Source organism: Papaver somniferum, chromosome 8 (genome assembly GCF_003573695.1).
Source record: "Papaver somniferum cultivar HN1 chromosome 8, ASM357369v1, whole genome shotgun sequence".
In the NCBI taxonomy this organism is placed as follows: Eukaryota; Viridiplantae; Streptophyta; class Magnoliopsida; order Ranunculales; family Papaveraceae; genus Papaver; species Papaver somniferum.
The window spans coordinates 79,550,220-79,564,299 of record NC_039365.1 but is presented as its reverse complement, the minus strand read 5'-3'; the positions used below and the strand labels follow the sequence as shown (position 1 = coordinate 79,564,299).

Here is a 14,080-nt window from a genome sequence, read left to right as displayed (position 1 = left end):
TTTTATTCATCTTTTTAGCAAAATTATAAGTATTTTGCTAGTTTCGATTTAGATTTTTTTCTCTTCATTTTTCATTTTTTTCTTATATTTAATATTTATTTGATACATACATAAAGAAACAGTAATATATTTTTATAAAAATAATTTAAATTCAAACCGAAAAGAAAAAGTTATTAAGTTTTTGAATTTTTTCATAGTTTTCTTGATATCCATCCAATGAGTATCCGGAACCGACGGGTACCCGATTTTTAACGTGTCCGGTTCCGAGTCCATCAATTTAGGAATGAGACCCATTGACAGCCCTAGTACCGATAGATGATTTTTTCATTCACGTATGAAAATTGGATTCAATTTTCACAAACTGACCTAACAGACCTAACTTAAAAACCTACCCCAGTACCCCTATTAGTCTTCGGGAGGAACTATGCAATGCGGGATCTAGCCATCAGTCAGCACGACTGGAGGGTAAATCTTGAATCTCACACGTGTCTAAAGTCTAAGTTTATTGTAGCTCAGTATAGCGATAACGAACTCAATTCAATTCTTCTTCTTCCCCGATCTCATCCTCTCTGCTAGGCCAAGGCTGAATATCTCTTTCTTCTTGTCACGAAAAAGAATTATGACTCATTTCTTTTTTAATAAAAAGGAAATAATAAAATACTAGCTTATTTCTCGAACAACAAACTCCTCGATCTACGTATACCCAGAACAAACACCAATTCAACTATTCATCTCAAACTGATAAGAGCTAGAAAAGTTAGGGTTAGGGACATAGTGTTTTTCTTGATGCTAATTAGCAAGAACTAGGGTTTAGACAATGTTGATATCGTCAGCTACTTCAACACCTTCTGCTATTTCTGTAGCATCTCTATCAAGAAGTGCTACTTCTAGGGTTTCGAATTTTGCAAATTTAGAGATATCTTCTAAGATATCTTTAAGAGGTTTCAGAGCTAGGGTTTCATCTAAGGCAGTAGTGAAGGTTAAAGCAATGGCAGAATTAGTTGAAGATAAAGAATCAATCAAAAACGTTCAAAATATTATCCGACTGAAGAAATCATCATCAGAAATTGATGACAATGATAATGTTGGCCATTCACTTACTTTCATTGATGTTCGAAGTGAAAAAGGTCAGTTTTATGGTTTCATTTCATTAATTAGTTCCATTACTGTCGAATTTATGTTCTACTGTCATATTCCGAGTGCTGAATTTAGTTTCTGGGAGAAAGTCGTGAAGAACAGAAGTATAAGTGTATTTTAATTACTTAGCTATTCCTTGCCCTAAGATGGACCCGTAGTATGCAGAACTTCTCTTGGGGATTAGGAAAGAGCAAGAAGCTGGACGATTGCCTTCAAATGTTGCCGCAGGGTTGGAGGAATTATACAAGAATTATCGGGATGCGGTAATTTTTAATTCTTTCGTTTAGTTTTACTTGAAATAGGCTTATTTCTGAGTTGGGATTCAGGCCTCTTCCCCTTTACTTCTGCGAAGTGCTAAGCCAGCTATTACAAACTGCACAAGACAAATTGTGAAATGTTAAACCTATTTAAGGTATTAGGTTGCAGTTCTCTGTAGAAATAGTTTCACTTTCTGGGAAATGGTTTCAGTTTTTTGTTCGTCCATGGAATTTTTGCCAAACCTTATTGCTAATTTGACTTGTCAGGTTCTTAAAAGTGGACATCCAAACGCTCATGATATTATATTGTCGAATATGTCTGTTGCATTTGACCGAATGCTGTTGGAAGTTGAGGTAAATTAATTCATATGTGATGTTGTATCATTCTTAGTCTGTTTTCCTGTTGCATATATAATCTATTTGTAAAAGAGTTTAATAAATATTGGATGTCTTTATGTCACCATCATATAACAAAGTAATATATCTTTTCAGGATCCTTTTGCCTTCTCACCATATCACAAAGCTATAAGAGAGCCTTTTGACTACTACTTGTTTGGTCAAAATTATATTCGTCCGCTGATTGATTTTAGGTGGGTTCATCCCTTGTGATTTTGTTGTTTGGGCTTTTGGAATGTTTGGGCAGTTGCAGAAATTTATATCTGCCCATCATATTAGTTAGCCTCTGATTTAATGCTTGGCCACTTTATTGACCTTAAGCTATCTTGGCAAACCATATCTTTCTTAGCTCAAGTCTGATGTTGTATTCAAATGCTAGATATTTAAAGTTAGCTCTAGCCTGATGTCGTATTCAAATGTTAGATATTTAAAATGAGAACTGAATACTTGATATTTGGCTAGCAACTAAATCCTTAATTTCTATCGTGGCCCACCTTTGTGAGACCAGGAATTTAACTTGGCACATATTGAACTTCCGTAGTTGTTCGCTGCTGCTCAAGGTAAGAAATGCCTGAGTTGGTACACAGCTGGCACCTCCTTTAATCAACTTGCCTAACTGCTCTCGGTAGAAGTTGTGGCAGATATGAAACACCAGCTAGCCCTACCAAGATCTATGTAAATGCATAGGACTTCTTATTGTACTAACATTTTGTACAATGCCATTTACGTTTAGCACCTTTTGCAGTAGGGAAAGGATTTGTGATGAACATATAAAACTATGGAAGTAAATGTACTGTTTCTCATAGCAATATTACATCTTTCGGGCTTTTTCATGCTGACTGCACAGCTGACTTATTATCAAGTGCCGTGTGGATTTGGTTTGGGAAATACCTATACACAGAAAGAGCTTTTTGTGAACTAATAAGCTGCTATAAAGTAGAAATTGGATTTACACTTAACATAGAAGTTTTCTACAAGGAGACAATTATTTTACCCATTTCTAAGGAAATTGAAGTACTTAGTAGCTTAGCAATTTATATCAAGTTCTTTGTATTTTCCTGCGATTCTTTAACATAATTCTTTTGTCTCTTTCAGAAGGTCTTATGTTGGCAACCTTTCTGTTTTTGCGGACATGGAAGATAAGCTTAATCAGGTAATAAATTTTGTTAATACATTTCAAACATAATATATAGATGTTATATATCTCTTTATTCATTATGCTACTGTCTGTGAATTCATATAATCAAATTCCTTTTCATGTTTAAGGTCTAACGCAGCATAATGTAATTAGGTACAAGTGTATGACAAACAAGTTTCATTTCATTTTCTAAATCATACTCCAGATTTTGAGTTTCAATAAGCTTAAAACTCTTAGTTTGTTAGTCATGTTTTCACTTTGATATTTGTTAAAAAGCATTCTGGTAACTAAAACGAGAAATAGTTAACAGAAGAAGATTAAAAGAACCTTGTATCTTTTTCCTCAGAACCTAAGAATTGAACACCAATGTAAAGTTGTATTATCAATTATTTTTTCATTTTGTAAAGTTGTAAAAATGTTCAGAATTTTAGTATACTTGAGCTTAAATTAAATGGCCCGACTGGTCTGCAAAACGTTCAGACCAGTCTGCTTCTAACTTGTAATAAAGAGATTGTGGTCAGTATATGCTTGAACATTTTTTGTGTGCTTAGAGAGGCTCTTGTTGATTTAACATATACTTTCACACCATGGCATGTAGGGTCACAATGTCATATTGATCTCCAATCACCAAAGCGAAGCAGATCCCGCAGTCATTTCATTGTTACTCGAAACAACAAACTCTTATATTTCTGAGAACTTGGTAGAGCATTCCTCCCATTTACTTTGTTACCTTAACAGCAGTCTAATGAATGATACCTGACCAATTGGATTGAGCAAATTCTTCTTCTATATACCAGACATATGTTGCTGGAGACAGAGTTCTTACAGATCCTCTTTGCAGGCCGTTCAGCATGGGAAGGTACTCGTGAACTTCCATTGAATCCAAAATAATAAAGAATCATATCTTAGCGGTGGTATCACTATACAACTGTTTCAAATAATTAGTATTAAATCTTGTGTTATCCTAGGAATCTGGTATGTGTATACTCAAAGAAACACATGAACGACAATCCTGAGCTTGCTGACATGAAAAGGAGATCAAATACAAGGAGTCTGAAGGAGATGGCATTGCTTTTAAGGTATTCTTGTGAACTTTTCTGCTAAGTTGATTAAAGGAGATTATATACTGGGACATCTAGAAACCTTAATAGTGCTGAAAGTATACCCACCACAACCATCCATAGTTTACCATGGCAAAAACATTTTATCAAAATGCATCCTAACTCCTATCAAAATCCATAGTTTACCATGGCAACAAAACATTAGAAACATAAATGTTAGGTAAGATGGAAATGACTTCTGCCCTCTAGAATGGAGTGCTGTAAAAGGAAAGTAACAGCATCTCAATCTTAACTGGTGTTGGTCATGGTGCAGTTTTGCAGAAGTCTTCAGAATCGATTTTCAATTTCTTAGTTCTTTTCCTGTTTTCTGCCTAAAATTTCTCACATTCATGTTATTTGAACTTCAAATCAATTTTTGGAAATTTTATGTTAATTATTCTTATGCTTATAGTTTCTTGTGTTACTAACCCCTCTTGATTATGTGTTTCTCTAATCTAATGTTATTGAATCTAGGGGTGGATCACAGATAATATGGATTGCACCTAGTGGTGGTAGGGACCGCCCAGATCCTTCCACAGGAGAATGGTTTCCAGTAAGTTATTTTTGACTTGAAATTATATTAGAAATTTTGTTTCTGCATAAGAATAACGTTCGGAATTCCTCCATCTCTCTGTTGACTTTGGAGAAATTGATGTCATAATACGTTGACCGTCGGTTATTACATCTTAAAGCATTGTAACTTGTCCTGTCGTGTAAATAGAGTCGTAACAAATTCAATCGTTTTTCTAGATATTCAGAATTTAAATTCTGATCCCCACTGCAGTTCAATGAATTTCCACTTGTTTTATCTTATTAAAGTTAAAAGCTAGATTGTTCTTAGGAGATGATCAGATTATTTTATTTAATTATTTACAGCAGAAGGTGCAATGAATGAATGTTGGACATGATTATGTTAGTTGTCGGGGGTTTGACATTAAAAGACGACTATATTCAGCTTCTATTATTTCATCACGGCACTCCTTTTGTTTAATGGGGCAATTTAGATTTTACATTTTACATTTTCATGTTTCTGATTTATGCACATCAGCATCGCGATTGTTTTTTTCTTTTTTTCTTTTCTCCCATTGCTGAAAATCCATATTGGCTATTTTGTTCTCATATAATGTGGTTAGGCACCCTTTGATGCTTCTTCAGTGGACAATATAAGAAGACTTGCGGATCATTCAGGTCCTCCAGGGCATATCTATCCCTTGACATTAACGTGCCATGACATCATGCCACCACCTCTCCAGGTATGATTTTATCAATAAGTTGGCAATTTAGTGTAGTATATTTGCTGTTGCTTCATGGGGTTGTTAAATTTTCCATCTTCTCCTCCAGGTAGAAAAAGAAATCGGAGAAAAAAGAGTGATTTCTTATCACGGAGTTGGATTATCTGTGGCTCCAGAAATGAGCTTCAATCAGGTTGCTGCAAACCATGAAAACCCTGAAGAGGTTTGCTTAAGAATTTTGTTTCTTGCTTTTATTAATCAAATAAATTTGGATGTGATATTATTTGGTGCTAAATGCACTTGAACTTCTATTAGCACAAACCCGAATTCCCTCTACTCCACATCTATTGGTTTCTAATGAGCTCTTTTGTGCAGGCCAAAGCAGCTTTTTCACAGGCTCTGTATAATTCAGTTACTGAGCATTACAATACATTAAAGGCAGCTATACATGGAAAGCAAGGGCTGAATGCATCGACCTCTACTGTCGTTTTGTCGCAACCATGGAACTAGTCGTCTACAAGTTTCGAATATGTTAATCGATTTTTTTTCAGTATCAGGTAACCTTCCTTTGGAGCTTGCTTGCATGCGCATAACTAGATATGTATTTCTCATTATTAGTGGTACAAGTACAAATCATGCCTCATTCAATATTTGAAATCAGGTTATGGTATAAAACGAGTGTCAAAACGTTATTAAACCTTATGCTCTTTTGTTTAACTTGCATGACTGATTAGATCTTAATGTCTTGTTAACCTCAATAAGAATGTTGGCGACCGAAGGCCTGTGAGTCTGTGACAATGCACAACTGTGTACTTGGGATATTGTTCTTCCAGGGTGGGACTCTTTATCAGGAGGGTGAAGTGTTAGAATTTATAATTTCTTTAGCAATTGTACAGATTTTTGCTCGAAATCGTAGCGCACAAAAGATGCAAGCATTTTGACCTGTGTAATCTAATTTCAATTCTACAAACATTTTTGTAATTCTTCGAGTAATCAATATTCTTTTTAGCAATTTAATGCGACTAACTGAATATCTAAGTCTTGTTTATCAAAATTTATCTCTTGCTCATTAAGGGTAAGATGTCTAGCTGATTTATGTAGCTGCTAAACGCTGCTCAATTTAAGTTTGTAAAATTGCATTTCTTTTGGAGTGCGTCTATATGCAGTCCAATCTAAATACAATACACTTTTCATCCACAATCCAACTAAAATATAACATAATTCTCAGCTAAATGCAATTTAAGGGGTATTTTGGTTTCCTCCCCAATCAAGCCTGCGAGTTAGCAAAACCTCCCTTAGGCCTATTTATGCACCAAGGCAAAAACAACTCATTTGCCATTCCAGGTGGCATGGCAAACCAGCCGCGACATACCAGGTGGCATGGCAAACCAGTCGCGCCATTACGGTGAAAGTGTTGAGTGATGGTGTTTCCATCAAGCGATATCTGGTAATTTAGACAATGTCGCTCGATTGTAAGTCTAGCGCGAACGTCTAGTTCTTCGTCGCCTACAAGTAAGTAATTTTCAAAATAAAAATTTCTTAGGGTTTTGTTCCGTATACAAAACTATATGGCTGAAAATAGACTTTAGGTAACAGTTTTGCAGCGGAAAATAGTGATCTAATGCTGTCAAATCCGTGGCTAAAAGGCAGTTTCGGGTTTTGAATGTTTACAAGGTTTACTTGGATTAGGAAACTTGTATGACGGTATGTAGGAGTGTTTTCCAAGTTTAGGGTTTCCTAATTAAGGTGAAATTCTATTCTTAGGAGTTTTCTAAAACTTGAAGAGCAATGATTTAACTACTATATAAGAGGGTTTATATGGTGAGTAGAATTAATTCTCTTGGTTAATTCTCTTGGAGAATCCTCTCTTTCTGAGAGTATTCGAGTCACAACCATTGTGTCCTACAATGGTGGGTGATGGGGCAAATATATGTGAGAAGAGTGACTTGTAGTGAGAACGGGTATGGGAGAAATCTAGGGTTTCTAGAGTTCATATGGGGGAAGCTAGAATTCATGATGTTCTTCATGTTCTTGTCTAAAGTGAAGCAACCATGGCAGTAGAGGTTTATGGAAGAAGAAGAACAAAGGAAGAGGTAAACTCTTCGTACTATGTCTTGTTGTTTCTAACGTTTAGCGCTAGTGGGTTACATAACTAGTTGATTATATGAAGTGTGTCGATGTAATAACTTGTTAGAAGAATGAAGATTCTCGGGGTGGTTTTGGCCATAGATGTAGCCTACAAAGGTGAACCACGTAATCTTTGTGTCGTGTGTGATTGTCTATTATCGTATTGATTATATATTCGTGCTAGTATTATCCGATCATGCTAATCTAAAGATGTAAGTAAAGGACTCGAGCTAAGTTATCTAAAGTAGGATGTTTTACGGAATTGACTTCTATGTAAACATGCCAGTTCGAGATGAACGTAACCTCGGTTTCCTGACAAGTGGTGTGGTGAGCGTGGATAAAGATGGCAGTGATTCGGTAATTTGAACAAGAGGTTTAAAAGAAGTGAAAAGTCTTGGTTCGTAGCGGAAGGATATAGTTCGTAAAGATGATGAGTAAATCAAGACCGAACAAAGAATAGGACGACATCAAAAAAGATTCGACAACTTTGCTTGATGTGACTGTGATTCGTGTTTAAGGTGTTTTCTTTGCAAGAGAAGATCGTGCGTGGGTCCAACTGGCGTCTGTAAAATATTGTCAGGAGAATATTTTGAATCATGGTGGTGCTAAGTGACAATCGTTCATACACAACATATGAAGGTTGCAGCATGTTTTGTCTACATGGAGGATAACTCGAGATTGTTGGTTCTTGGAGTTGGTGGAGTTCGTATGGAATTGTTTGATGGCTCAGTTCAAACAATGTCAAGTGTTATACATGTGTTGAAGAAGTATTCTACGAAGGTGGAATAATGAGTGGTCATGGCGACGAAGTAGTTTGATACAAGTCATGCAGAAACTTGTATAAATTATGTGAAGAAGTTGTTTGTGGTGAGGCTAAAAGATCGACAAATAGTGATTCCGGCGGTGCAACTGCAAAGAAGGAATTTGACTTAGGTGGTGGTTCAAGCTCAAAGGACAAGACAACTTTGATTCGTGCTACTGATGATGTCCGCGGGGATGGCCTTGTATAAGGTGGTAAACATTCATGCTTTGTTGGAGTGAAGATGGTGGTTTTGTTCACGTCACAAAAGGTGGTGATTGTTGGGGTTTTGTTCCGTATACAAAACTATATGGCTGAAAATAGACTTTAGGTAACAGTTTTGCAGCGGCAACCAGTGATCTACTGCTGTCAAAACCGTGGTTAAAAGGGAGTTTCGGGTTTGGAATGTCTACAAGATTTACTTTGATTAGGAAACTTGTATGACGGCTTGTAGGAGTGTTTTCTAAGTTTAGGGTTTCCTAATTAAGGTGAAATTATATTCTTAGGAGTTTTCTAAAACTTGAAGAGCAAGGATTTAACTACTATATAAGAGGGTTTATATGGTGAGTAGAATTAATTCTCTTGGAGAATCCTCTCTTTATGAGAGTATTCGAGTCACAACCATTGTGTCCTACAATGGTGGGTGATGGGTAAAATCTATGTGAGAAGAGTGACTTGTAGTGAGAACGGGTATGGGAGAAATCTAGAGTTTCTAGGGTTCATATGGGGGAAGCTAGAATTCATGATGTTCTTCATGTTCTTGTCTAAAGTCGAAGCAACCATGGCAGTAGAGGTTTATGGAAGAAGAAGAACAAAGGAAGAGGTAAACTCTTCGTACTATGTTTTGTTGTTTCTAACGTTTAGCGCTAGTGGGTTACATAACTAGTTGATTATATGAAGTGTGTCGATGTAATAACTTGTTAGAAGAATGAAGATTCTCGGGGTGGTTTTGGCCATAGATGTAGCCTACAAAGGTGAACCACGTAATCTTTGTGTCGTGTGTGATTGTCTATTATCGTATTGATTATATATTCGTGCTAGTATTATCCGATCATGCTAATCTAAAGATGTAAGTAAAGGACTCGATCTAAGTTATCTAAAGTAGGATGTTTTACGGAACTGACTTCTATGTAAACATGCCAGTTCGAGATGAACGTAACCCCGGTTTCCCGACAAAATTTACACCAAAATTTTTAGACAAAATTTTCCTTTATTTCTTTCTTTTCCAATCTCTTTAAATTTCTCAAATAGCAGAATTTCAAACCCAACTTGATTCGGAAACCGAGCTTGATTTTTTAGGAGTAATACTTGATGCTGTTAAGAAGTTAAAATATGCAAAAAGCAAAGAAGTCTTCAAGTTTTGGATATAAACCAACTCAAACCTGCAGCTAAGAAAATGCAAAGAATAGTTCAAGGCAAAGAAAATCAAGACAAGGCCAATTTGAAGGCAAAGAAGAGTACTAGTCACAAAAACAAAGGAAACTCCATTCATGAGCACATTGATTGGAACTTATATATATTGAAAAAGGAAAACAAGAAGAAGAAGATTGTCCAAGATTTTTGTCTTTAAATTATTATTGTCTAGTTTTATATCATGTAAAATGACTATTAATGATTAATTCGAAGTTTATATCAAAAAAGCGCAGTTGTTGATTTGAAAATTCAACTTGTACTGTTGAAAATTAAACTTTTTTAAATGAACTCAAGGTTGAAAATTAAGCTTGTATTCTTAATTCAGACTTACATTTAAATTTTAATTAATAAAGTAAGAAAAATATTAAAATGTACATTTAGGCTTAAGTTGACATTTAAGAAATTAAAACATGAAAAATTGGATTATATTTGGATAACACTTTTAAGATCTCATAACAACTTCCAAATTGATTTTTTTTTACGTTGACGTGGAGCCACTCTGGCCGACAACTTTGTTCAAGGTTCATCGTGGTTTCACCATTCCTTAAGTTTTGACCCGCTTGCATTACTAAAGCAACATACAAAATAATTTCCTTATTGATTAAATTGAAGTGATTGCTCAACGCGTTCGCATCGTGATGATTGAGGTTCATTGTTTCTTCTTGAAATTTTTCAAATATGTTCTCTCAAAATGGCCCGGCTTGGAATGCGCCTCCAACGCTAGGATGATAAGTAAAAAAAAAAACGTAACTCCTACTGAAAATGCAGGGGTACAACAACTACACCCAACAATTCGTTTGGCAACTTTGACAACAATAATATGGTGATATGTATCACTCCCCCTTAGTCAATACTTTATCTCGACGTGAAAACCACTCTCCCTTACATAGTGATCCGTAAACCATATGTATTTGTAGTATGAAACTACACATTAATTCTCCCTCTTTTTGTCAATATAAATTGACAAAGGTACGAAAACTAGTGGGATCCTCATGAAATTTTCATAGAGATACTTCATGACCAAAAGAGAATAACATACCAACTAATTTAGATGCAACCATATAGCCAAAGCTAAATGCATTCATCAAGGAGTTTATAAAGATACAAGATAACCCCTATAATATTCCACAACCGCACTCCCCACAAAGATTTGGTAATTAAGCACAAGTTCAAAAAGAACCCTCCCCCATAAAATGGCCTTACTTTTACGAGAAAAGGAGGATTTCTTTGGACATTATCAAATCACATGAAAACATGAATTTGTATCCAAAAATCACAATTAAATTAGCCACAAAAATGATCAATTCAATTGTCCATGCTCAAAATAAGAGAACTTACGGAGCAACACAGTATATGCACAAAAATATGGATCAGGGAAAGACCAATACTGCGGAATAAACAAAGATTCATTATATTTTTCATCACTATTTGCACAATGAATTTCGCTTGCAATTTGTTCTTTTTGGTCTCATATAACATATAATAAAAGAATTATTTACATATGAAATCATATAATAGATTTAATCTTTGTAAACAAAAGTTTATCCTTTCTTCCATCAAAATAATGACGTAAAAGGCTTAACTTTTGTATTCAAAAGTTCATTCTCTCTTTTATCAATACTTTCATACCGACATAATAGAGAACAAGTATGGGACAGTCAAGGTTCACGGACGTAAACAACATATCCCATAACAATTTGCAATATATGAAACCATAAAGATTAATACTGCAAAAATCATCTTCCAAAAAACTTGGAATTTAAATAAATAAATCTAAAAACATTGAAGATGAAAACGTTGGACATATCTATGTGTACTCACAATAATGGCTATTTCAAACCCTAGTTATCCTTCTTAAAAAATAACAAGAATAAAATTCTCATAAGAAGTTTTCCTAGACATTGAGACCTCTGAAGAATTCTTTATCGTCCTTGTCATCAACAACCATAGGAACATACGGTTCGTGAAGATAAGAGTCAATTCCAACAAACCTTCTAGGCTGATGTTGTCGAACCAGGGCCTTCTGAATTTCAAGAGTTCTCTTAACAAAAGCCTTTATTTGTTGAATCTCCTTACTTGTTTCCTTCAACTCTTCAAGAACACCAGAAAACTTGTGAGAGTTCGAAGGAACATCTCTTGGCTTCCTCACATTCCTTCTTTTTTCTTTTCAAAGCTGGAGGTAACGTAGATCTTTCTTTTTACTTCATGATTGGTGGCTTAACAATCATATTAACATCTTTTCCATCAGAAGAGATGATGCTTGGAGTATCTATAAGCGTACGGGTTTGTGAGAGGAATTCACAATTTGAACTCAACAAGAAGTCTTAAGATAAAAAGAGTTTCAGAGAAGGAAAAAGGAATGTAGGGTTACGAAACGTTTAAACACAGGTTCATTCACGCACAACTCATAACCCTAAGAAGAGTAGAATTGTCGATAGTAACCCTCTTTTATTGATTGACCAGGGAAGCCCATTCCAATATTAATGGAAGAATTCCAAAACTTGCAAAACACAGCAAAGATAAGAAAAGAATCACCAAAAAAAAATCTCTTTTCCTAAAGCCTGAGGTGTGCACAATGTTGTCTCTTTTGATCAGGCACATGAGACAAGATGCACCAAAAAACACAATCAAGTTATGTTGCGGTGAAAAACAATCTGTCCACCATAACCTTTTTGAAAGGAATCCATTGAACTCTACCTCTCAAAATTCTTAGACCATACTTTCTTCTCTATTGGTCTTGTCTTATCCTTGGAAACTAACTTCTTCCAAGAAGATAAAATCTTACATACCTCAGAGGGTTTTTAAACAAGTTTGAGCTTGTTTGCTAATCGATTTGCTCTTTGTTGAAGTTTGTTGGCATACCTCATTTTGTGTTTGTACTTGAAACACTTTGAAACTTCATGTCCTTTGAGTGAAAAATATGAGCATGTCAACCTGGAATATAATTTAAACGCCCGAGATGTGCAAGATGCTAGACACATAGTGGAACCTGAAAAATTAGACAGAGAGTTTCCAACGGAAAGGTCAATTTTTTCTTCCAGATTGGTTGGGTTTTCTTCTGAAAGAATATCAAGATTGATGTATGTATTGCTATAATTATCAAAATCAATATTTTCACAAAGAAGCGCAACACTTGATGTTTCGTCTTCATTAGAATCATAGTGATCAGACATTTCATCAAGAGTTGCAGCAAGACCTTTGTTCTCAATGTATTTTCTGCAGTTCGGACACTCATTTGCAAAATGAACAAAACCTTTACACTTAAAGCACTGTGGCATATCCTCACCATCAGTCTCGTCAACATACCTGTTTTTAGGAGGCACACGATTGTGAGGTTTCACTGATTACCTAGGTTTATCTCTGGAGAACCGTTTACTTATCTTCAACAGAAGATCTCTAAACTGTCTTGTGATCAAAGAGACTGACTTATCAAGATCTTCATCTGATGAATCATCCTCAGAAAGATCATCTTCAGAGATGCAAACACTTTTAATTTTGTCAATTAATTTAGTGTTCTTTTGTGCTTTGAAAGCAACATCCTTTCTAGATTTGGATGTATGCTCATGATCAAAGATATTTAACTTCCCAACTAGCGTATTTCTGGAGAGAGAGAATCAAGGTTATTTCCCTCAATGATGGCATGCTTCTTAGAATCGTATCTAAATGGCAGCGATCTGAGAATTTTCATCACAATGTCCTTTTCAGGAATAGTCTTACCCAATGCAAAAGATGCATTAACAATTTCAGACACTTTGTGATTGAACTCATCAAATGAATCTTCATCTGCCATACAAAGGTTTTCCCAATCGGAATTTAGGTTTTGAAGCATGGCTTCCTTTTCACTGGTATTCCCTTCAAATACGGTTTCTAAAATATCCCAAGCATCTTTAGACCGAGTACATGTAGTCACATGGTGCTGAAAATATGGGGTAATGGCATGAGTGATGACGTTCAAACCGTCGGAATTTTTCTTTGTAGCAAGAATCTCAGCAGGTTCATATGCACCAATATCCTTTGGAACGGTCACATATCCTACTGCAACAACGGGAGCATCATAGCTATTAACTACATAAACCCATGATTGAAAATCACGCTCTTGAAGAAAGGCACGCATAGTAATTTTCCACCATAATTAATTTGATCCATCGAAGACTGGTGGTACGAGATAGCATTTTTGTCCATATCAGATCGCTACAAACACAGACGTATAAGGTCTTTAATGTGTTTGCCTGCTCTGATACCAATTGAAAATGCGGGGGTACAACACCCACACCCAACAATTCGTTTGGCAATCCGAGAGGACTTACTCCAGTATGATTAGATTTTTAATTGTTAACGTTGTTGTAGTAATAAAGATTCGAACTCTAAGACTTGTGAAGATTAAAGTTAAAGGTTTAATGAAAATAATAAAGAAAAGAGAGATTTACTGGGACTATGATTCCACGAAATTCATAACATGAGGTTCAATTATTTATTCTCAA

The 14,080-nt window shown here is 35.4% G+C and overlaps 1 protein-coding gene across 1 annotated transcript; it reads left to right on the top strand.

Moving 5' to 3' along the window:
- The first annotated feature begins 537 nt into the window (after nucleotides 1-537).
- LOC113301723 (glycerol-3-phosphate acyltransferase, chloroplastic-like) lies at nucleotides 538-6,291 on the top strand. Its single transcript, XM_026550520.1, has 13 exons — nucleotides 538-1,127; nucleotides 1,303-1,400; nucleotides 1,662-1,748; nucleotides 1,887-1,984; nucleotides 2,886-2,943; nucleotides 3,527-3,628; nucleotides 3,726-3,787; nucleotides 3,897-4,007; nucleotides 4,503-4,581; nucleotides 5,162-5,281; nucleotides 5,370-5,483; nucleotides 5,636-5,817; nucleotides 6,023-6,291. The coding sequence occupies exons 1-12, from the start codon at nucleotides 818-820 to the stop codon at nucleotides 5,768-5,770; spliced, it is 1,374 nt and encodes a 457-aa protein (XP_026406305.1). The 5' UTR covers nucleotides 538-817; the 3' UTR covers nucleotides 5,771-5,817; nucleotides 6,023-6,291.
- Nucleotides 6,292-14,080: the final 7,789 nt, after the last annotated feature.

What these genes read in the sequence shown, in the direction of transcription:
- LOC113301723 (XM_026550520.1), top strand. Translation starts at nt 818, where the DNA reads ATGTTGATATCGTCAGCTACTTCAACACCTTCTGCTATTTCTGTAGCA. An exon ending in ACAAGAATTATCGGGATGCG is followed by an intron (nt 1,401 to 1,661) that starts GTAATTTTTAAT and finishes TTGACTTGTCAG; the next exon opens with GTTCTTAAAAGTGGACATCC. An exon ending in CTTATATTTCTGAGAACTTG is followed by an intron (nt 3,629 to 3,725) that starts GTAGAGCATTCC and finishes TCTATATACCAG; the next exon opens with ACATATGTTGCTGGAGACAG.